General features: G+C 33.7%; 1 protein-coding gene across 3 annotated transcripts; it reads right to left on the reverse strand.

The window, feature by feature from the left end:
* Positions 1–5,951: 5,951 nt before the first annotated feature.
* LOC143064448 (D-amino-acid oxidase-like) lies at positions 5,952–21,927 on the reverse strand. 3 transcript variants are annotated; one of them, XM_076237294.1, is made up of 11 exons: positions 21,880–21,927; positions 15,771–15,966; positions 15,393–15,510; positions 11,441–11,517; positions 10,557–10,622; positions 9,605–9,659; positions 9,057–9,158; positions 8,624–8,700; positions 7,675–7,792; positions 6,537–6,629; positions 5,952–6,199 (listed from the first exon to the last, which is right to left on the reverse strand). In XM_076237294.1, the coding sequence occupies exons 2-11, from the start codon at positions 15,962–15,964 to the stop codon at positions 6,086–6,088; spliced, it is 1,014 nt and encodes a 337-aa protein (XP_076093409.1). In that variant the 5' UTR covers positions 15,965–15,966; positions 21,880–21,927; the 3' UTR covers positions 5,952–6,085. The 3 variants fall into 3 exon arrangements, with proteins under 3 accessions (XP_076093409.1, XP_076093392.1, XP_076093401.1); XM_076237277.1 differs by having other exon boundaries at positions 21,834–21,918; XM_076237286.1 differs by lacking the exon at positions 21,880–21,927 and adding an exon at positions 17,395–17,435.
* Positions 21,928–24,897: the final 2,970 nt, after the last annotated feature.

Raw genomic sequence — 24,897 nt, forward strand, 5'->3', positions numbered from 1 at the left:
AGCAATGAAACATAGCATATACGGAAACAACACATGAAATTGAAAATTGATAAAAATGGTTTCAAAAAGTGTAATATTAAAGTAATATTAATTCCATCCAAGAATGATCGCATATATCATGTTGATTCTGCTTAAATTGTCATGCATGACACAAATTTGTCGTCTACATTGGTAACCAATATATATAAATCAGAGATAAACGTCGTAATGTAACTAAACATCAGTAAGTAAAATATATTGGGATGACAAAATATGGAAAGAAAGAAAGAATAATGAGTAAGATAAACAAAATGTAGAAAAAAATGACATAACAGTTTAAAGAGTACAAAAATCAACAAAACCCCCAATCCGGACCCTCATGGTATACACGAGAATCTGGATGGAAACGCAGAATATAGAATAATATATAAGGACAGTAGAGAGTGATACATTGCTAAAAACGAGAGAAAAATAATACTTGTTTAAGAATACACACATGAAACACCGATGGCTGTTGAAACAGTAACGGATTGCGATGTACATATATTGGTGACAAATTCTAGAAGTTTACATGCGGACAACTATGGTGGCAGGTTAATGCCATTTTGCGTTTTAGCGCTTTAGCGTTTTCGCCTTACATATTCTATATGGCGGAAACGCGAAATTGCGAAGTCGAAAACGCGAAAATGCGAAACCGATTTCTCGTTTTCGACTTCGCGTTTTCGCGTTTTCACGTTTTCGACTTTGCGATTTCGCCTTTTCGCTATTTCGCGTTTTCGCCCTATAGAATATGAAAGGCGAAATCGCGAAAACGCGAAATGGACTTCACCGGCCACCATAGACAACTGTAGTTCTCCTCTGCACTTATGTAGAAAGGAACTAGTAAACGGAATAAAATTAATTGAAACTTAAAATAACCAAATGTAGCTGCATTCGCTCCTTTCCGTTTACTTCTTTAGAGTGATTTGTAAACAACATATGATTAAGTAATAGAAGAAAAGAACCAATTGGATGATGCTGACGAATTAGGGTTTAACGTCCAGTGACAAATATCATGTTCATATGTGAACGAGAACACGTTATATGTACCCTGTGTTGTATTAGAAAGACACTTTCAGTCGGAATTGAGAACGTGCTACTTCAAACAGACACAAAAATTAAGGCTGATTGAAAACGTCAATAAAAAATCCATGCATATTCCAGAGGCCAATACATATCACGCTATATTGAAGTGACACACCCTTCAATAAAATGCAAAGAAAGTCAAAATAAAAGTGCTCTTTCTAGGATACTGTGGCACCGTATTGTCATTTGTGTTTACTCAGGAACATCTCATTCTTAAATTTGTCTCGGCTAAATAACTCTTAACTGACACAATTTCAATTGTCCAACCCATTAACAGACTTTATTCCCATAATTTTCACTAAAACGTGGTATTATTCACGTTATTTTACAATTATGAAATATTTACTAATGTCAATTTATTTTTTAGAACCACAGTACTATTTTTTGTCCTTTAAATGATATCTAAATTTGTTTGTTTCGCCTTTTATTCAAAAAATTGCTATGCGTATAAGCATAAATACTACATACTTGCGCGACGCCTTTTAGTTTTACTGAAAACTGCGCAGACTAAGAAATGTTTTTACAAATGCAAAATGTTCTATGATAGATATCATTTTGTCAGACACTTTTCTTTTTTTGATTTGGTTCTTATAACATGCCAAAAATCTGTATATTTAATAGAGTTTAACATTAAATTAAGCGTTTTACTCTTAACAGACGTATAACCAACCCGATTAACAGACCAATCGCCCATATAGCCGCATACTCAATATAGATTAACCGACCAATCTCTCGGTTAGCCGAGTGTCGGCCGTGCGTACATTGAAACTTATTATCAAAGTTAAACTTTTCCCAGAACTTTTTAATTGCACATACAACTGTAATATTAAATTGTACATCAAAAGGTTTTGCAATATGGATTTTAACGATGTGGATACAAAATGTATTTTGCAACTATTTTAAGCAATTCATTTATATTTTGATGAAATTACCAGATTACAGCATGAAGTTCATTTTATGATAAAGTTTTAGTCACCCATGTTAGAGACATTGACAATGTCATTTTGTTTAGTTTCTTTTGTAACCCATTCTGATATCGGACTTGGACTTCTTTTAAACTTTACTGTGCGTATTGATATGTTGTTTTTTTTATTCTACATTGGCTAGATATATCGGTATAGGGTTGAGATCTCACAAAACAGGTTGAACCCCGCCGCATATTTGCGCATGTCTTAAATCAGAAGCCTCTGGCCTTTGTTGGTCTTGTATGTTTTTTTTTAAATTTTAGTTCATTTATGTTTTGGAATTTAATGTGACGTCCATTTTCACTGAACTAGTACACGATTTTTTTAGGGGCCAGCAGAGGACCACCTCGGTGCAGGATTTTCTCTCTGTAATGAAGACCTATTGGTGACCCGCGGCTATTGTTTGCTTTTTTGGTCGGACTGTTGTCTCTTTGACATATTCCCCATTTCCATTTTCAATTTTATTAAGATTTTCGTCATCGATACAGAACATCGTAGTCCAAGATAACCACGGATATTTTACATATTTTTATTCTTTGATCGCATCTCTCTTTCTGAATTACAACATCACCGAAGGTAAATGGTTAGAGAAGTTGTACTTGCCACTAACAACTCGATCCTATGTATTTAGAGACATAGAAGTATCAGCCATCCGTTTTGCAGTGCGTTCTCGTGGTTTTTTATGAAGTAGTTATTGTCCCACCTTTAGTTTTAGTCTATGGATTGTGACCCCTGTTGTCGTTTCAAGTTTTATTGTAATGGGTGTTTTTTCTACAAGCATGTATGTACTTATTTCATAGCCATGTGATTTCTGAATCAACTTTTTCAATAATATGTGTTCTAATGTTATTGTTTTAACCAAGCTTATATTCATCCGTATTGCTGGTCTTGATGGTTTTAAACCGTGTCCAATTTATACAATTCAAACCATTAACAGTACAGGTTGCTATAAAAATCACCCCTGTGAAGTGAATAACTATGTTGTAAGGCAACCGTATGTTTGGCCAACAGAAATGATATATACGTGTTTTAACCTCGACTCACTTGTCGTCTCTCTTATTAGGCCAGTTAACTATTTGTCAAAACACTAACATAAGGAGTAAGAAGATATAATTTGATACACAATAATATTTAAAGCAAATTGAAACAACGTGTGTGATATTAATGTGATGTTGCAAAATATTTTGTTTCAGCTTCTACTGAAAGGTTTGAGTGGTTAATATTAATATGCCAAAACAATTTAATAAATTACAGTTGACAGCTGATACACTGCACCATGCCTTCTCTAATGTGTAGTTAAATGATGACTACATGAACACTGTACTGCTCTAAATATATAAATAGGAGTCATGATTAGATTTAATTCCCTTACCCCTTAAACTCCATCTAAAGTATTCAAAAATAATATTCAGAGTAGTTGTAACCTCCAAGCAAAATGGTTGTAAAACTATGTATATACTTCTTATATATGTATTTCAATGCTAATAAGGATTTTAAAAGTATGCTTCAGTGCAACAAAATACTGTGCGTATCACAGTTATGTCATTCGCAACTCGAAACTTTTGTACTTTATTTGGCATGACAGCTTCTTTTTTTTAGATTCACTAATGAGTCTGTTGTATACGAAACGAGCTCGTCTGACGTAAAAAATTATACACCTTGTAATTTTGGTGAGTTTTTTGTTTTCTTAACTACATAATTTGTCTTGATAGAACAAATAAGAAGCCACAATTTTAATTCATAAGAATATTTGATGCAGATAATATCAAAATAGTCGCATGCTAACAAGCAGATTCCAAACAAAAATTGTACTCAGTTTATTAGTTTTCACTTAAACGTTTAGAAAGACAACTTAATATGCTAAGAGAAAGTTAATCAATTTCTATTGGCAGTCTGATATAGTCTTTCGAACATCACAGTACGCATTGATATATTATACGTACATAAACGTAATTTATTCCGGCTATTTAGCCAAATTATGGTAATAACCTTGATCAATCATCTAAAACTCATAAATCGAAAATAAACTGACAACTTCGTGGCTAAACATGAAAAATACAGACAAATAATAGTACACATGACACAACATAGAAAACGACAGAATAAGCAACACGAACCCCACCAAAAACTAGGGGTGATCTCAGGTGCTCCGGAAGGGTAAGCAGGCTCTGCTCCACATGTGGCACCCGTCGTGTTACTTATGTGATAACAAATCCGGTAAATAGTCAAATTCGGTAGGTCACATTCATGAAAGGGAAGGGAATTGTAGTTACGACGTAAGAAACATATCTGATACCATTTGTGAAACGATTATTCCATAACGGTCAACAAACTCGTGTTTGCGTCCCTAAAATTTACGAAGGGATGATTTCAACTTCACCATATGGAACTCTTGGTTTAATAGCTTCCTTGTGAGCAGCAACCCTCTATCAAGAAAATCATGATAGGAAATACAAGCACGGAAATATGATATCAATTGGGAGATATATACCCCGTATGCAGGTGTTGCTAGAATGTTGCTACTTAGAAATGGAAAGTTTACAATTGGAAAGCTGAAATCATCTCTTTTGTCGTAAAGTTTTGTTTTCAACCGACCCTCATTGTCAATTTCTAGATGTAAGTCAAGATATGAGGCCGACTTAACTGTATCTGTAGTATCCTATATCTCTAGTTCAATGGAATAGAACAACATAGTCACCATTTTTTTTAATTATTTAGTGAAAGAACATCATCTTTATAGCGGAAAGTAGAGTTAAAGGATATTGCTAACTTCTTATCTTTCTTCCTAAGAAGTTCCTGTATGAAGTCAGCCTCATAATAATAAAGAAACAAGTCGACAAGAAGAGGGGCGGAATTTGTTCCCATTGGAATGCCGACAGTCTGTTGAAAAACACGCCCTCCGAACGTAGCAAATATGTTGTCAATTAAGAAATCAAGCATCTTGATAATGTCAGTTTCAGAGAATTTTTGTTTGAATCAGAGTGATCCTTTACAAAGTAGTATTTATCCCTCCCTAAGACAAGATACTTGTATCTACGTTGGACATTCTTTTTAATGAAACAAAGCAATACCAACTCTTTCAAGTTGTCTTTTAGTTTTGAATGTGGAATACTTGTGTAAAGTGTAGAAAAGTCAAATGTTTTAATACTATTACAAAATGAAAGAGAGTTTAATTGTATGTATTCTAAAAGATCTTTGGAATTTTTAAGTATCCACATCTGATTTACGCCACCTCTAGAATAGGCAGTTTCATTATAATTTTGAAGCCCGCCTTTGATTGCTGATAAAATAGATGTTAATAATTTAGAAAGAGGTTTCGTGGAGCACTTGGAAGACCCAGCAATAAACCGTTGTTTGTAAGGACACTTTTGTAGTTTAGGTATCCAATACAGTGATGGAAGATCCAGTTTTTCATCTTTGGTTGAAATTCCAAAGGAACATAGAACAGACCTATGATTTTCCCGGATTTCCTTTGGTAAGTGTCGTGAGGGTATATATTGAGTTTCCAAGTGAATCCGTTTATCAAGCAGTTAATGTAATGCGTTTTACACACAAAAACGATGTTGTTTGAGGCTTTCTGAGGGGACAACAACATATTTGTCATAGAGGTAGGATAAGTGTTTGCAACATTTGGGTCTTTGAAGATTGACGTAGCATGGACATTGATAGACCCATTCAGTTTCTTAATTCTGATTTGTATTAACGACCTCACTGCCTTAATCCATTCGGAAAGAGTGTCTACGTCTTCCTTCTCGCGCTGAGCCCATTGCCTGGCATAATCCTCGACTTAATCCATCAAAATTTTTAAATTGTATTTCCAATTGATGGATTTAGCATAGTTTTATTCAGTTAAAATAATAAATTATCAAATAAAACTGCCTCTAAATAAAACATTTTTAAAACGTGTTTAGGCACAATCATTTTGAATCAGAAATAAATATTAGTCTTTAATGGTTATCGCATTTCATTTGACTAGGATATGCATGATGTAATGTCTTTAAATGTTACTGTCCTCCTCAAAGTCTGGACGATAACGTTGTCAGTACTGCGTGTGCAAGCTCAGCTACATTACCAGCACATCCCCAGTGTAAGGTTACGCCAGCTCCACTATGACCGTAATTGTGTATTACCTGAAAAAAAATCCAAATAATAATATATAATAGGATATAAATAAATTCATCATAGATACCAGGACTAAATTTTATATATACGCCAGATGCGCGTTTCGTCTACAAAAGAATCATCAGTGACGCTCGAATCCAAAAAAGTTAAAAAGGCCAAATAAAGTACGAAGTTGAAGATAAGACATCACAAACTACATTTTGTTTACTTTTGATTCTGAATTCATATTCAATTAAAAAGAAATAGAAAAAATAAATGGACCTAAATGTGTGCATTTAAAATAATAATCTTAATGATTTACACATTAAAACAATAATTATTTTTGTATCATATGAAAATAAATACCATACATCCGGAACTTCTTTTTTCTTCTATTTCTAATCTTACTTTGGTTCTTCCGGGTCGGAGTCCAACCCAATCACCAATTTTCTGTGCATTCTATACAATAAAAGAAAATATCTTTGTGATTATAACGAATGAAAGAATTTCTTTGATTGCAATCTTTTCGCACAGAAAGTGTAAATGTTTTGGGTATTGATCTATCTAGGAATATGCGAAAGGGATGCGAAATTAAATGAACAATAAAAAGATCCATTAAAGATATTCATTGTTCAATGTCAACAGATAAGCAGCCAGACTTATATAAGAATGCCAGTAGCCGTTATATCATATCATATCATATCAAATTAATAAAATTGAGAATGACAATTGAATCAATTGTTTTATCTACAGTCATCGATTTGTGAGTTTTGAACAGCGGTATATACTACTGTTGCCTTTATTTATCTACTGTCATGTGTAAGACGGAGCAAAACAAACTAAGAGAACAGTTTATTATTCATTAGTTGTAAATGGCTTTGAACTATCTTTCAAGACGGGTCCAACATGTGGAGGAGGATCTGCTTACCCTCCGGAGAATCTAAGACCACCACCCCCCCCCCCTTTTCCACACTTTTTTGGTGGGGTTTGTGTTGCTCAGTATGTAGTTGTCTATGGTGTGTTTGTGCTTTCAATGAACTTGAGGAATACAACATCGAGCATCCCAATTCATCACTCGCAACAATAATCCCGAGAGGATGAATGCATTTTAAACATGCTTCCAAAGTGAACTTTAAGGACTCCAGCAACGACGCTTGAGCCAAATACTAGTTTTTTGTACAATGCGATTGACGGGCTGATTCTTGCTATTGGGGTATACAGATATATTAAGCCAGCTCGACCAATGACAATTATACCACCTAACTAACATACAACACATTATAGGGAAGCGAGGAGGAAAAACAGATGGCGACATGCTTTTGTGAATCGACGTTTTGGAACTTCAACCTGTTTTTGCATATTAACGGAGTCCTTTCCCGTGTTGTATTAAAGCATGTACTTGTATCTTCAACGTCTTCATACGGATCTTATTATAACAAGGAACTATTAAATAATTTGTCATTTGTCCCTTCAACATATATTTAATAAATAATTTAAAACAAACCTTTAAACTTGGAACAAGATTAAGGCAACTTTCCCAAATTTTGTCCTTATCCTGTTGGTTAATATCTGTACTCCAGTTTCCCTCTTGTCCTGTTCCACCGAGGATAACATAATCACGTCTGTAATAATGATATGTTTGGTCTGAGAGCAAATGATACGTTTATTGTTTACAATACATTGTATATTACATTTGGTTAATAAGAAGAAACTCAACACCAAGCTATCCCAAATACAGATATAAAACTGTGAAAAACACTCAAATGAGAAATGTAAAACTACAAATGTACTTAAGAAACATGCATGTTTGTCGCATATTAAAAGCACATATTCAGTTTTATATAATGTGTCTTGTATACTATTTTTGGTTTGTTTGTCTTTTTTAGCCATGGCGTTCTTGGTTTATTTTCGATCTACGAGTTTGATTGTCCCTCTTGTATCTTTCATCCCTCTTTTAATTGGAATTGCAAATGACTAAATATGATAATCTAAAAACCTTGTACATCCTATCACATTACTAACTCACGAATATAAAATCATTATGCAACCATTAAAATCAGTTGGAAAAGGCTTGGGTATATTCATTTTTACCTAATTTTTTGACATTGGATGAGCTTGATTTAGGGGTTCATTTCTGTGCATGAAATAATATCTCATGACATATTCAGTAAACGTTTTTGGATTAGAAATAGTTTAATAAAATGTAGCACTAGTATGATATTGTGTGCACACTTTAACCAATTAGAATGAATAACGCTGTTTCTTTGAAAACTTAAGCAGATGAACCATTTCAATGAATTAGATACGGTATTGATGAATAACAGGTTTTCATTTTAGTTCATACATAAAATTGCTAAAATGATCTTGAGTTTTCCCTGTTGATAACATAGTCTTCACAAATAATTTCGGTATTCTATATTTTCAAGTATATTCTCAAAAATTTAATTTCTTACCCCGGCAGTATATATCGTTCGGTACCTTCAGTCCGATCAAAATCTACGTAGAAATGTTTAATCCATGGAGCAGATACCTGTAAAAATGTATTGTGGGTTTTAGTACCATATATGTAGCCGTGCATTTGTTCACTAAAATTAATCTAATATGTAGATAGTTTCGAGTTGGCATCCAATTTGTACTGTTTTTATCGTCGGTTCTTCTTACAATTTTTCTTATTTCAATATGCTTTGGTTATTTAAAAAAAAAAGAAAAGAAAAGTACCTAATTGTACGACGGGTTTTTTTACCAGTTTTAATCATAAATTAGCATAGAAGTACTTAGAATTACTAACAAAAATACAAAAGAGGTAAAAAAGCAATCCTATCCCGATGCTATAACATTTCCCGTCTATACACAAAGAGTTATATTATGTTGTAACGTTTAATATACCCTAATAATCTGTCCACGAATTGGTTTCACGTCCTGGTCATTCAAAAGCTGAAAAGCTCTCACTCCAACACAATTAATAACTAAATCGAATTTATCTGAAATCTAAATGAATATCAAGATATTTTCATTAAGTAAATCAGTGAATATTTCAAAAGTCAATAAAAAACCATCTTTATTTCAGTAAAAGATAGCAGTTGTATATTTTTGTATTAAGCGAGTAAAAAAATACAGGAAATTGCAATACCATTTGTATTATCTAAAATAACATATTAATCTGCTCAAAATAATTATTATTACATTATATAACAATATAATCGCATACTCTTTTCATTAAAATTGTTCTAAATATTTGTTTAATAATGTGATTAACATATAGCCTCATATATAGAGTTGCAAACTTGATTATACATATTTTTCCAGGAAAACAATATTCAGTATAATTCTAAATATACTGACATTTTTGCAGCAAAACACAATGCAAAAATTGTTAGAAATATACAAGGACAGTCCGTGCATTAGTTCGTTTCATGTAAAATAATATGTATTACCTCATTCACAGAAGAAATTGTGCCAAACTGAACTTTTCCTCCTCTCGACTTAAACCTATCGAAAAAAAATAATAATTTATACTTATATGTCTATAAAAGTACATCTAAAATATGAAAGAATAATTATCAGAAATATGTGGAATTCTGCTTCATATAAAACAAAATCTCGTTTTTATGACAAATTCAAATCAGAAGTCAAATCTGATGATAATTATTAGTATCTGATCTTTTATTACAAAATGGAAAAATGCAACATCTATATAATTCAACAAAATCAACATTTCTCCAGTACGTATTTTGTCGGGGGCTTTTTACTTGCCATATAATACGACACTGTTATTCTCATAGGCAGATCCAGGTGGAGGTGTGGCATTTGTAGGGGGCGCCCCCTTTTTTGTGGAAAAAACTGTTGGCTTATATAGGGAATCACTGAACCATGACTGGAGGGCCAACCCCCCCCCCCCCCCTTATAAAAAGTTCTCGATCCGACCCTGGTAATCTATATGCTGATAGAATTTTTTTAAATATACGACTCAATAGTTGGAATCGAACAATATTCCAAATTGTTTTCTTTATACAAGAGATTAAATTATTTGCCTAGTCCTTGCGACACTTTCCTATGACAAGAACGCACGCCAACATATTCTGCTTTTCCTCAGTTAAGAAAACAGTCAAGGATATGGAAATATTACGTAAATGAGTTTGACTGTCTTTATATGCCTTATTTGGAAAGAAAAAAACAGTTCGGAGCCTTTTACAGCTGACTTTGCGGTATGGGCTTTGTTCATTGTTGAAGGCCGTACGGTGACCTATAGTTGTTAATTTCTGTGTCATTTTGGTCTCTTGTGGAGAGTTGTCTCATTAGCAATCATACCACATCTTCTTTTTTTATACTTAACATTGTTTACTACCATACAACTATTTATTACAACATTAAATGTTAACAACTTACTTCTCCATTAACCAGGGGAGATATGACTTGACGTCTATTACTAATGAGGTGTAAAATATTCCTCCTCTATAAAATAAAATACATATTTGTTTGTTTTTATAGTTATTGGGATAATAACACAACGGTGACTGCTGTGCCCCTACTTTTGACGTCCAATACTATTGAAGTGTAAAATATCCCTCCTCTATAAAATAAAATACATAATTGGTTGGGGTTTTTTTCACAGTGATTTAGATTATAACACAACGGTGACTGCTGTACCCATATATTTGATATTTGTACCTTTTATATCTGTTTGTTTTGTTCACACTTCGTTGTCAATATAATTGAATTTGATACGGCAGTTATACAAGTGAGAGGTTTAGCTAGCGTTAAAACCAGTGTTAATCCACCATTTCTTTAACAGGAAAATGTCTGTACGAAGTCAAGAATATGACAGTTGTTATCTATTCGTTTGAGTTTTTAATTATGCCAATTGATCAGGGACTTTCTGTTTTGAATTTTCTTCGGAGTCCTGCGTTTCGGTGTGTTTTAGTCTTAGATAAATTATTTTTTTTAGTTTGTATTAGCTTCGGAATAGCTTTAAGTACCTGAGAGTACTCTAAGAGCTGTATGTTTGTCTTTATCGTTTGCGTAAGTTGTGTTTGTGCTTTGTATCGATATGATTAGTTTCCAACGAATGCTTCTGTTGTGATGTTACTCATACGTTCTATACAATTTGACTTTTCTAGTCTTGTTCTTTCTTAGTATTGTCATTTGTTGGCGCTTTGGACAGAGTTTTGTGACTGCGTAGTATAACTATTATACATCTTAATCAAAGGACACTCTTTTATTATCAAACTTTTATGCTATCATTTATTGTTGAGTAAACATCTAGTGCATACTTATTTTTAGGATGAAGTTTTCTTTCTTTCTGTTCTAATCGTCTGTAGGCTATTACTTGATCCTTCCAGAATGGGTCCTGTTACAAACATAGTATACAAAAGTCACATACGTTTTTTCAAATCATGAAAAAAAAACTCCTAAGAAAATTCAAAAAGGAAAGTTTATTACATATATCACGTGGCTATGTAAGTATACATCCCGTCATTGTGCCATTGCAAATGGTAAATATGTGTATTCTTGTCTTTAATTTTTGCTAATATTCTTGGTCTATATGACATTTTGTGCTTCTTTGTTACATGGTTGTTGCTTTGGTGTTTTTTTTGGGGATGGGTTTGTTAGTAATTAAGATTATAACACAATGTTTTCTGCTGTATTTTTGACATTTATGTCTGTTTGTTCACACATCGTTGTCAATTTAATGGAATTTGATGCAGCTGTCATTAAAGTGCGAGGTTTAACTAGCTATAAAACCAGGTTCAATCCATCATTTTCTACATAAGAAAATGCCTGTACCAAGTCAGAAATATGACAGTTGTTATCCATTCGTTTGATGTGTTTGAGCTTTTGATTTTGCCATTTTATTAGGGACTTTCCGTTTTGAATTTTCCTCGGAGTTCAGTAGTTTTGTGATTTTACTTTTTCCTTAATAAAATTCAATTATATTGACAAACAGACACAAAAGGTAAAAATGTCAAAAATAGGGTTACAACAGTAGAATATTTACAGTGTGAGTTTTTTTTTTTTTTTTTTTTTTTTTTTTTTCAAAGATATATGTGTCTGGAATTTTAGGTGAGGAGCTTATTTGAAAATACCATCAGTAAGGGCAAATTGCAAATACCTTTGACCATAGCATTACATTTAGGTAGAATAATAAGAATGTAGACGTTGATTAAGTAATAGCATTCTGTATCCGAATCAAATTATACCTAGAGTTTCCAGTGTGTTTACTGTATTAATGTCAGAGCAGTCACATTCAAGATGTATTAGGGAATTGCTATAGCAGGAGTTCAATTCATACACATACTGATCTCTGACGGCCGAATGTTTGAACCTGTCATATATGTTCAGTTTGTATGAAAGTAAACGAAGATTTTGAAATTATTAGCTTTATAATCTTCTTTATTGACAAAGCTTTTCTCTTTGTGCAAACGGTTGTGCTTTAAAAAAAACGCACATATTTTTAATTGGCAAAACGAAATAGACTAAAATATGGATAATTGATATAAAATTATAACAATGAATTGCATTCCTATGAAATCCATTTTTGTAATATACTTCTGTTTCGGTTGCAAATGCTTTAAAGTAGTTATCAAAATTACCAGGATTATATTTTAGTACGCCAGACGCGCGTTTCGTCTACACAAGACTCATCAGTGACGCTCATATCAACTAAAGAACTGATAATCTGTATTACTTAAGCTACGTTACTTTGTATTTAGGATTTATCAAACCCCTAATTTGTATAACGCTTCGGCAAGAACACATATATTAACAAATGAATATGATTTAAAATGCACGTTCAAATATAAAAAGATAAGGTGTGGTATTTTTGCCAATGAGACAACTCTTCACAAAGGACCAAATGATACAGAAATTAACAACTATAGGTCACCGTACGGCCTTCAACAAAGACCATACCGCATAGTCAGACATAAAAGGCCCCGAAATTATAAATTTAAAACAATTCAAATGAGAAAACTTTTGGCCTAATTTATATAAAAAAAAAGGAATGTGTTCCCAGTACGTGGATGCCACATTCGCACTGTAAGTTTCTATGTTCAGTGGACCATGAAATTGGGGTAAAAACTCTAATTTGGCATTAGAATTAGAAAGATCATATCATTCAAGACTGATGAACAATATAATATTATCATATTTTAATAAATAACATAAACAATTTAAAAAAAATATTAAATACAGAGTTTATTAAATCGATAAATACCTGGTCGTCGTGTTCAATTGAGAAATCATAGCCAGATACAAGCTGGGCACCAAAACAACATAAATACCTGGTCGTCGTGTTCAATTGAGAAATCATAGCCAGATACAAGCTGGGCACCAAAACAACATAAATACCTGGTCGTCGTGTTCAATTGAGAAATCATAGCCAGATACAAGCTGGGCACCAAAACAACATAAATACCTGGTCGTCGTGTTCAATTGAGAAATCATACCCAGATACAAGCTGGGCACCAAAACAACATAAATACCTGGTCGTCGTGTTCAATTGAGAAATCATACCCAGATACAAGCTGGGCACCAAAACAACATAAATACCTGGTCGTCGTGTTCAATTGAGAAATCATAGCCAGATACAAGCTGGGCACCAAAACAACATAAATACCTGGTCGTCGTGTTCAATTGAGAAATCATAGCCAGATACAAGCTGGGCACCAAAACAACATAAATACCTGGTCGTCGTGTTCAATTGAGAAATCATAGCCAGATACAAGCTGGGCACCAAAACAACATAAATACCTGGTCGTCGTGTTCAATTGAGAAATCATAGCCAGATACAAGCTGGGCACCAAAACAACATAAATACCTGGTCGTCGTGTTCAATTGAGAAATCATAGCCAGATACAAGCTGGGCACCAAAACAACATAAATACCTGGTCGTCGTGTTCAATTGAGAAATCATAGCCAGATAAAAGCTGGGCACCAAAACAACATAAATACCTGGTCGTCGTGTTCAATTGAGAAATCATAGCCAGATACAAGCTGGGCACCAAAACAACATAAATACCTGGTCGTCGTGTTCAATTGAGAAATCATAGCCAGATACAAGCTGGGCACCAAAACAACATAAATACCTGGTCGTCGTGTTCAATTGAGAAATCATAGCCAGATACAAGCTGGGCACCAAAACAACATAAATACCTGGTCGTCGTGTTCAATTGAGAAATCATAGCCAGATACAAGCTGGGCACCAAAACAACATAAATACCTGGTCGTCGTGTTCAATTGAGAAATCATAGCCAGATACAAGCTGGGCACCAAAACAACATAAATACCTGGTCGTCGTGTTCAATTGAGAAATCATACCCAGATACAAGCTGGGCACCAAAACAACATAAATACCTGGTCGTCGTGTTCAATTGAGAAATCATAGCCAGATACAAGCTGGGCACCAAAACAACATAAATACCTGGTCGTCGTGTTCAATTGAGAAATCATAGCCAGATACAAGCTGGGCACCAAAAAACATAAATACCTGGTCGTCGTGTTCAATTGAGAAATCATACCCAGATACAAGCTGGGCACCAAAACAACATAAATACCTGGTCGTCGTGTTCAATTGAGAAATCATAGCCAGATACAAGCTGGGCACCAAAACAACATAAATACCTGGTCGTCGTGTTCAATTGAGAAATCATAGCCAGATACAAGCTGGGCACCAAAACAACATAAATACCTGGTCGTCGTGTTCAATTGAGAAATCATAGCCAGATACAAGCTGGGCACCAAAACAACATAAATACCTGGTCGTCGTGTTCAATTGAGAAATCATAGCCAGATACAAGCTGGGCACCAAAACAACATAAATACCTGGTCGTCGTGTTCAATTGAGAAATCATAGCCAGATACAAGCTGGGCACCAAAACAACATAAATACCTGGTCGTCGTGTTCAATTGAGAAATCATAACCAGATACAAGCTGGGCACCAAAACAACATAAATACCTGGTCGTCGTGTTCAATTGAGAAATCATAACCAGATACAAGCTGGGCACCAAAACAACATAAATACCTGGTCGTCGTGTTCAATTGAGAAATCATAACCAGATACAAGCTGGGCACCAAAACAACATAAATACCTGGTCGTCGTGTTCAATTGAGAAATCATACCCAGATACAAGCTGGGCACCAAAACAACATAAATACCTGGTCGTCGTGTTCAATTGAGAAATCATACCCAGATACAAGCTGGGCACCAAAACAACATAAATACCTGGTCGTCGTGTTCAATTGAGAAATCATAACCAGATACAAGCTGGGCACCAAGTTTTCCTGCTTCTGGTGACTGGACCAAATCTAGTAAATAGTCAAATGTCGCCTGGTCCCATTTCCTTTAAATTGAAATGCTGCATGTTCATTTTTTAATGATATTTTCTCATAAAAATAATTAATGAAATACTCATTTACAAAAGTATGTTTGACGTTTATCTTTCTACACATTTAAACCATTTTTTTTTCAAAACGACTCACTACTGCATGTAATTTTGGGGTATTTTATCAAAGTTTGAGTGTCTACCTATTTTTTTCGTTTCATGTTTTAAAATAAATGTTGTCTTCATTATTTGACTATGTACAATGATGTATAATAAACCTTATCTCTTCACTTTGATCCGGGTTGACTAAATGTGGTTCCCAAAAACCAGCAGACCCATCAGAAGTTGTGTGTGGAGAAAATGTATCAGCTATTATGGTTATATCGATGCCTGGTATCTTGTCTTGGATTCGAACAGCAGACGATAATCCTATAACCCCCGCTCCAATCACGCAGATCTTTCGACGATTCATATCTAAAACAATATCATATTTAATGCTTTCATGTTAAGGTAGGATATGTGAGGTTAGTACAATGTTTGCTTACCTCACATTTCCTACACATGATAAAGCAAACACATGACATAAAATGTAAGTAGTGGTCTTATATTGCATGTTAGAAAGTCTTAGAATTATATTTTTTAACTTTAAACGGTAAACGCAACAGCCATATAGTTAAAATCAAAACAAAACAACCAAAGCAAGACGAAACAGCAAGTAGAACTGTTGATATCGCTCACTATATATAATACACCGGCATTTAAGCCATTGAGTCCAAGTAAAGTGGAAGAGCAATGGATATGAACATGCATCATATGGTATATATATCATTTTCAAAGCATTATGAAAATTCAGGACGCTCTTGTGTGAAGATGACTTATAAAAGGCGATGAAAATCCATACATGATATTTGTGTATTAGAATATAAAAGGTTAACAGAAAGAGTATAAAAAATGATTATGAAAATGCATCACAAGGTATATAATGCTCACATAAATATAAACTAAAAAGATGTGGTATGATTGCCAATAAGACAACTCTCCATAAAAGACCAAATGACACAGAAATTAACAACTATAGGTTGCCATATGGCCTTCGACAATGGACAAAGCCCATACCGCATAGTCAGCTATAAAAGGCCCCGAAATGATAATGTAAAACAATTCAAACGAGAAAACAAACGGCCTAATTTATGTACAAAAAATGAACAAAAAACAAGTATGCAACACATAAACAAACGACAACCACTGAATAACAGGCTCCTGACTTGGGACAGGCACATACATACATAATGTGGCGGGGTTCACAATCCTCTCCCTAAACCGGGACAGTGGTGTAACAGTACAACGTAAGAACGAACTATAAAAAACAGTTGAAAAAGGCTTAACTCATCAGACGAACAAAAATACGAATACTACAAATATCATGGACGTGGCCGGGTACTTGTGTCGAACTTTAGTTCCTTTATGTCAGCATATATTTTTTCAAATGTTACATAATAGCATCATAAGGTTTTTGAAGTTTAGATATGAATTAAATTCAATTTTAATATGCTGATTAACAAAAATGCTGAAAATTAAAAATTATAAACACTTTATATTTGTCCTTGACTTCCATTATACGATATCATTGTTCTGTTAAAATACCAGTAAATAAAAAAAAAAAAAAGATAGGACATGTCAGATAAAACTGGTATATCATTGTTCTATTAAAATACCAGTAAATAGAGACAGTATAGGACATGTCAGATAAAACTGGTATATCATTGTTCTGTTAAAATACCAGTAAATAGAGACAGGACGGGACACGTTTGATAAATGGTGATAGGTGGAAAATCTTAATAGTGGTGATGACTGCATAAAGATAAAGATTGAATAAAGATTATATGAGAAAAAATGTGTTACCTTTCTTATTTAATTTACACTTGATTTTCACATGATAAAGTGTGTTTAAATTGAGAATTGAAATGGGGAATGTGCCAAAGAGACAACAACCCGACCATTGAAAAAAACAACAGCAGAAGGTCTTCAATGTAACGAGAAATTCCCGCACCCGGAGGCGTCCTTCAGCTGGCCCCTAAACAAATATATACTAGTTCAGTGATAATGAACGCCATACTAATTTCCAAATTGTACACAAGAAACTAAAATTAAAATAATACAAGACTAACAAAGGCCAGAGGCTCCTGACTTGGGACAGGCGCAAAAATGCGGCGGGGTTAAACATGTTTGTGAGATCTCAACCCTCCCCCTATACCTCTAGCCAATGTAGAAAAGTAAACGCATAACAATACGCACATTAAAATTCAGTCCAAGAGAAGTCCGAGTCTGATGTCAGAAGATGTAACCAAAGAAAATAAACAAAATGACAATAATACATAAATAACAACAGACTGCTAGCAGTTAACTGACATGCCAGCTCCAGACTTCATTTAAACTGACTGAAAGATTATGATTTCATCATATGAACATCAGGCACAATCCTTCCCGTTAGGGGTTTAGTATCATACCATCATAACATATATAAGAAGAACATAACCCGTGTCATGCCAACAACTGGTTTTTGAATAAATGTGTTTAGTTCCGATGCAAAGACGCTATAAGTGAATCAATATTAACGCCAAAATATGCAATCTTTAATGACCTGACAACAGTATCGTAACTATATCCCTTCTTAATAAGTCTATTCAAAGGTTTTGTTAGTTTTTGAGGTGAATACTGACACCTTTGTGCTTTATAAAGAATATTTCCATAAAAAATTGGATGTGAAATACCTGAACGTATAAGAAGTCTGCATGTTCAAGATATCTGATTATAACAGTTCACCGTCTGAAATAGTCACAAGGCTTTTTTCAATTATTAAACAAAAAGAATCATTTTTTTATTCGGTAAAATCGTTTGTTCCAACCAGCGATACAACATATGTTAGGTGTCTTTTTCAGCTGAAATTAGCTATTTGACATAAAGAACAAAAAAAAACGAAAAACAACGATATTAGATTGAGAATGAACGGTACCCGAAGTAGTGGGACCTCCTACTTTGGACTGAGTGGTATAGGGATGAGCCGCTGGAATTGCATGGTTACTATTATAATTAGGGTGTAAACACGGATGATTTGTCTGGTTTCACATGTCTCTATGTAATTTAATTGTTTGTTCTTTTATCGTTTTTATTTTTGGTCACGGTACTCTCTGTTTTTATTGTCACGGCGGGTTTTTTATGCCCCCCCCCCCTTTTCCCCCTTTGCGTATTCTCTCACTTATTTATTGATTATAACGTAAGTATCTAAAACTACTTAATCGGATGTTGGTTTTTATTTGTCCAATCATGGAAGTAAAATGAAATATATGGATACAGGTATAACACTTCCATGGTCCAATCTATATATACAAGGATGTACATGTACATGTATCTTTATTTTTTACTGTTTATAACATATGAACAGTATTGGGCACTAGACTTTCATTGAAACAGGATTGAAGCCCCTCCTGATCGACTGTTATAGTCCTTGACATGCCCATATCTATTACAGATTTAAATCCTTTGTAACCTATAATGTTTATTTTTTTCTATTCTATATTTTGTCATTATATACACATGGAAAAAAGTATTGCAACACCTTGATTTTTTAAAACTTGAAAAATCAGCCTCTTTTTTTGGATGAAATATAATAAAATATATGTATAATATTATTGAAACATAGTTTATGATAACATTGGCATTGAAACGAACAAAAAATGTTTGAAAAAAAAATGATTTATATAACCACAATTTTAATAACAAAATGAAGTGTTTTTTGTACAAAAAAATGCATTTTACATCTTTTACTGTAGTCGAACTTTACAATGTCAGACATTTCAAAATTAATGTTCAGATGACTGTTCACATCATGGTTGTTCGTTATACGCCAAAGAATTAGTACTTTGTGCGCAGCCTCCATTCAAACAGATAACCGCATCTTTTTAAAACGTCTTCTGATTCCTGCCATAAATCGACTAATTTGTTGCTAAGGTAGCAGCAACCATTTCTGATGAAGGGCATTGTTTATTTCATGATGTGTTTGAACTGGGGTGTCCTTTCGCGCACTTTCCGCCCAATAGTGTCCCAAATATGCTAGATATGGTTCAAATCCGGGCTACGATCGGGCCAAGGAAGATGAACCGAATTCCATTTGAACATTATATCTTCCTTCACGATGCTAATTTCCAACTTTGGCGAGCTCTGCACTACGTGTGATACGGAAAACTGTGTGTCTGTTCGTTAGCAAAGGTCTCCGAAATGGTCTTGTCGCACGATAACCAGTAGCGATGAGTCGATCTCGAACAGTTCTTGTTAAAAGGCTCCTGTATGGCCACCACTCTCTTTTTAGGATTGTCTTGTATGCAATGGGTTTCCTTCTGACCAACCTTCATTATGCTTGATTTTCCATAGCAAATGGTATAGAGGGTCTTCATTATCTTGGAAGGTCTTTAACAGCGTTTATTGCCTGATTTTTATTCTCAAAACGACTTATAGTGGAATGGTGATGACCAACAATACGTGCAGTTGTTACAGCGACATCCCTGCTTCTCTTATGCTGATAATCTGCCATCTTGCTGCAGTTAAGAGTTGTCAAGGACCCATTACAAGGTGTCAATCACATAACTTTAAAAACTTGGTTATTTAAAGTGTTGAAAACAATGAGGATGAAAACATCTGTTTTGCTGTTTACGGGTACAGTAGCTGCATGTGCAGATAAAAACTTATCGAGTCGATATCTATTGATTAAACTCATGTGATACTTAAATAATGTTTAACTAGTTCTATTTTACCAAATTATATCACAAAAAAATAAAGAGTGTTTTTTTAATTGGTGTTGCAATACTTTTTTCCCATGTATATATCATTAAGAATTAATATAATAATCATTGTCATAAGTTGTATGTAATTATACTGCCCTCTTACATAGTGCGTCCTTGATTGACAATAAAAATATAGACTAGTATTGTTTAGTTTAAACATATTTTATTGTTCAAAATGACAAAAGTATTGTATCGTATTGTTTTGTATTGTATTGTATTGTGTAATCTTACGCATTTACATCCCCCCCTACCAGATCACCCCACTTTGAGTTTCTTTGATATGCATGCTTTCCATTGTTCTGTAACATTTTCCACTATAAAACTTATAATTAATTATACGGAAAAGACTATCTATTAAAATTCACGTAGAAAAAATCCAGTGTATATGCAGGGATTCGAACTCAAGACCTTTAGCATATCAAGCCACGACACATACCACTACACCAGGACGACTGGATACGAACTATCAGTAATTTAACATACTTAAAGGAAGCAAGATATTTTTATAAGTGGGGCGAGTTTGCAGACCTTTATTCAGTGGGGTTTAAACTTTTTTCGTTAATAATTGAGTTGTCAGACTAATTCTTCAGTTTGATTTTACACTTTTATAAAAGTAGGAAGAGTCGGTACACAGAGTGGGGCGATTTTTTTATAAAGTGGCGATATAGTGTGGGCCGATTGGCAAGTGGGGCGAGTTGACATTGTTTGATATCTACTCATCGTGCTTGGGGGACATAAAGGGTATACATCATATAGTACAGTACAGTAAATTGTCCATTATATGATGAACAGAGGAAATTATTATTTGATAAAGTTATCACTTTTTGTACTAATTTTAAAGAACTACCTAATGATAAGAAATATTTCTAGCTGTTCACAAATGAGCATTTACCAACTCTCATGTGCCTAGGAAATTACATTATTAAAGGTTTAGAAATAAGATCCAGATGTAAACAAAATATATGAAATAATATAATATTTTATTGTTATAAGATTTAATATAATAGTTATATAAAACACATGTTGTGTTAGGCTCTGATCCTGTCCATAATGTTATAGTATGGTATTAGTTTTCTGTTTTGCTTTTTCCAATGAATCATATTGTGTTGTAAAATGATGCCCTTTATGGGTTCTTGATTAGATTATAGTAATATATAAAGTATATTATAATGGTTGTGTGGCGTTCTAAACTCGATTTTATGAATTGTAGACGGTTTTTCGTCTAATCTTAAACAGCCGGGATGTAAAATAGTTATCCCTTGTCAGTGTTCGATGACCCTCTGGCCTCCAGCCATCGGGGTGATCTTGCACTGACACACCGCGTCCTTGTGGGATAACTATTAAGTACATGTTACTGTATACATAACGATTATAACCACAAGGCTAAGTTATTTTAAGATTCCAACACCAATAATACATGCAACTATAATATATATGCGAACAAAGCATATGAAAGTAAGCGAGTAAAACGTCCTAAATGTTAACACACAGTTTAAAACTTACCTTTAACGGAATATATACATATACGTTAACTTTATAAATAGCTGACCTGCTTTAAATCTTCTATCTATAGGTGACAGTTTGTGCCATATCCTTGCCACACATACTGTTCTTTAATAATGATTTCTTGTTAAAGGGGCAATAGCTACGAGATATTTAAAAAATGTGATTTTTTTTATTCAATCATAAATGGAAATAATAATTCGCTTTTACACGGCCGACACTCGGCTAACCGAGAGACTGGTCGGTTGATTTATATTGAGTATATGCGGCTATATGGTGGTTTGTCTGTTAATCGGGATGGCTAAAGTCTGTTGTAAATCGGTGTTATCGAGAAAATCATTGCAATGTCAGTATGTTTCATTGTATAACTTTTAAAATATATTTCTATCATAAAAACTATTCATGTCTGGCAAAACAACTCAGTGTACTGAATTCAGCGGTGTAATTATTTTTTTCTATCGTCGATAGACGATCTATAAAATGAAAAGGCGGGTTACTCATCAATTTTATACACATTTTACACACACAAAATGTAGACAAAATGACAATTTGGTTGAATTTAGGGACGACATCAAAAGTTCAATGTAGGGTAAAAAACTTAATTCACAGTTTTTTCACTGACCCCCACCCCCCACCACCACCCCACACCCCCTTTCTTAACTTAATTTAGAAAATTGATTTACCAATAGGGATATATGTAAAAATGGATTTTAGATATACAAAACTTGCTGAATTTTAACCCCCCCCCCCCCCAAACTATTTTGGTTTAAGTTTTTTATCCTGCATCGATCTTTTGATGTCGTCCCTTACTGGTATGCAATAATTTGAACATCCAAAAAGATAGACATAATGTTTGTTCACCATATTAATATCTTTATGTGAAAAATCTACACGAAAATCTGTATTGTGGTGATATAAATAATTTTTTTTTATTAAAAACCTGGTCTGTTAATGGGTCGGATGTATAAAACCCTGTCTGTTTATTGGTCTGTTAAGAGTTATAAATGGCGATAGAAGTATAATTTGATAGCTACATGGGATGCTATCGGAACAAATGAATAGGCTCAAGATGAGTGGCTAAAATATACGGAAACAACACACGAACAACGAAACATAAATTAAGACAATGGAAACTGAAAATTAATAAAAATGGTTTCAAAAAGTGTTATATTAACAGAAATATTAACTTCATCTAAGAATCGTTGCATATAACATGTGGATTATGTTTCATTGTTATGAATGACACCAATTTGTCATCTACATTGGTAACCAGTAAATAAATCAGAGATAAACTTCGCAATGTAACTTAACACCAGTAAATAAAATATTATGCTGTCAATTTATTGTTTAGAACCAAGTCTTACTAACGAATATAAAACAACGGTCATATTCCTTACTTGATATAGACATTTCCTAAGGCATGTTAGGCAGAAAATAACAATGATGACAAGGTAGAAAAGACAATGCATATCGGTAAACGCACGGAATTCACCCAACTGCATGCATTGCAACACATGAAAGATTCATAGATGTTGCAGTCTTTAAACAGACATAAAAAAATAAGGCTGATTGAAAACATAAATAATAAATTCATTTATAGTCCAGCGGCCAATTCATATCACGCTATATTGAAGTGACACATCCTTCAATAAAATGCAAAGAAAGTCAGAATAAAAATTATCTAGAAGGGTACTGTTGCACCGTATTGTATTTTTTACATCGCGATTACCGTGAGGGCATTCTGATGTATTTTTGGAAGAGAGATTTTCATCACGTAACTTCGTGTTTGACTATTAACCGATCTATAATCTTTGAATACGCGGACATTGTCGTGTGCAAAATGACATTCCTTATCACTTGTTACAAATTAATTTCTTCAATGAATACTCATAATATTTTTTTCAGAACATGAATTAATAATATGAAAATATATGTATATATATATATATATGTATATATATAAATGCGTTTTGTTTAAATATGCTTTTTCACTTTTTTGGTCTTTTGGAAAATGTTGTTTGTGCGTTTTTAGACTCTTCTACAACGAAATTTGTTTTACATGCACACGTATAAAAATTGCGGTTTTTATCCAACGCAATCATAGGTTTGAACGTAGTTTTCAATTTAGACTCGTATATATTATGAGATATTTCAGCTGATCTGAAGCGTTTATTCCATCTTCATGCCTTATACATCATGTACAGTATTACGACGCTAGATTAAAAACGACTAGGAAAGGTAACATCATGTCACCGAAAGCTTTGGTCTTTGTGAAGCCTAGTTGGTCGAGTGGTCTATCGTGTCGGATACAGTGCAGGGCGATTTGGTGTCACGATATCTCAGTAGCATGAGTTCGAATCCCGGCGAGGGAAGAACAAAAAATTTGCGAAAGCAAAATTTATAAATCTAACATTGTTGGGCTGATGTTAAGACGAATTATATATACATATATATATATACATAAGTTTTCAATTTAGACTTGTTCATAAATATATATATCGTTTGGGCTTGTATCATATTTTCCCTCCGGTTTATATGATCCGTGCATCCTATATTGACTCTTAAAATTCAAGAGTCTATATGAAATTGAGGGTAAATTATATGGCCCTTCAAATACCGTTTCGATCCCTAACATCACTGAAGAGACATATATTGTCGAAATCTAGATCTGGTGTACAAAAAACATATTGGTGTTTGTGGCATAACATCTTGGCCACAAGTTTATCGTTTTCTGTTTAGTATTAAATTTATATTAAGATCCATTTTGTTACATCTCGTGATCAATTTTATTTGGCAATCGCCAATGGCAGTCAGCAGGGTTTAAGAACATCAATTGTTCGACCTGTTTTCAAATGCGTTTTGTTTAAATATACTTTTTTCACTTTTTTGGTCTTTTTGGAAAATGTTGTTTATGCTGTATTTAGACCCTTCTACAACGAAATTTGTTTTACATGCACATGTATAAAAATTGCGGTTTTTGTCCAACGCAATCATAGGTTTGAACGTAGTTTTCAATTTAGACTCGTTTATATTTTTTTTGTTTGGGCTTGTATCATATTTTCCC

This window comes from Mytilus galloprovincialis, chromosome 1 (assembly GCF_965363235.1).
Source record: "Mytilus galloprovincialis chromosome 1, xbMytGall1.hap1.1, whole genome shotgun sequence".
In the NCBI taxonomy this organism is placed as follows: domain Eukaryota; kingdom Metazoa; phylum Mollusca; class Bivalvia; order Mytilida; family Mytilidae; genus Mytilus; species Mytilus galloprovincialis.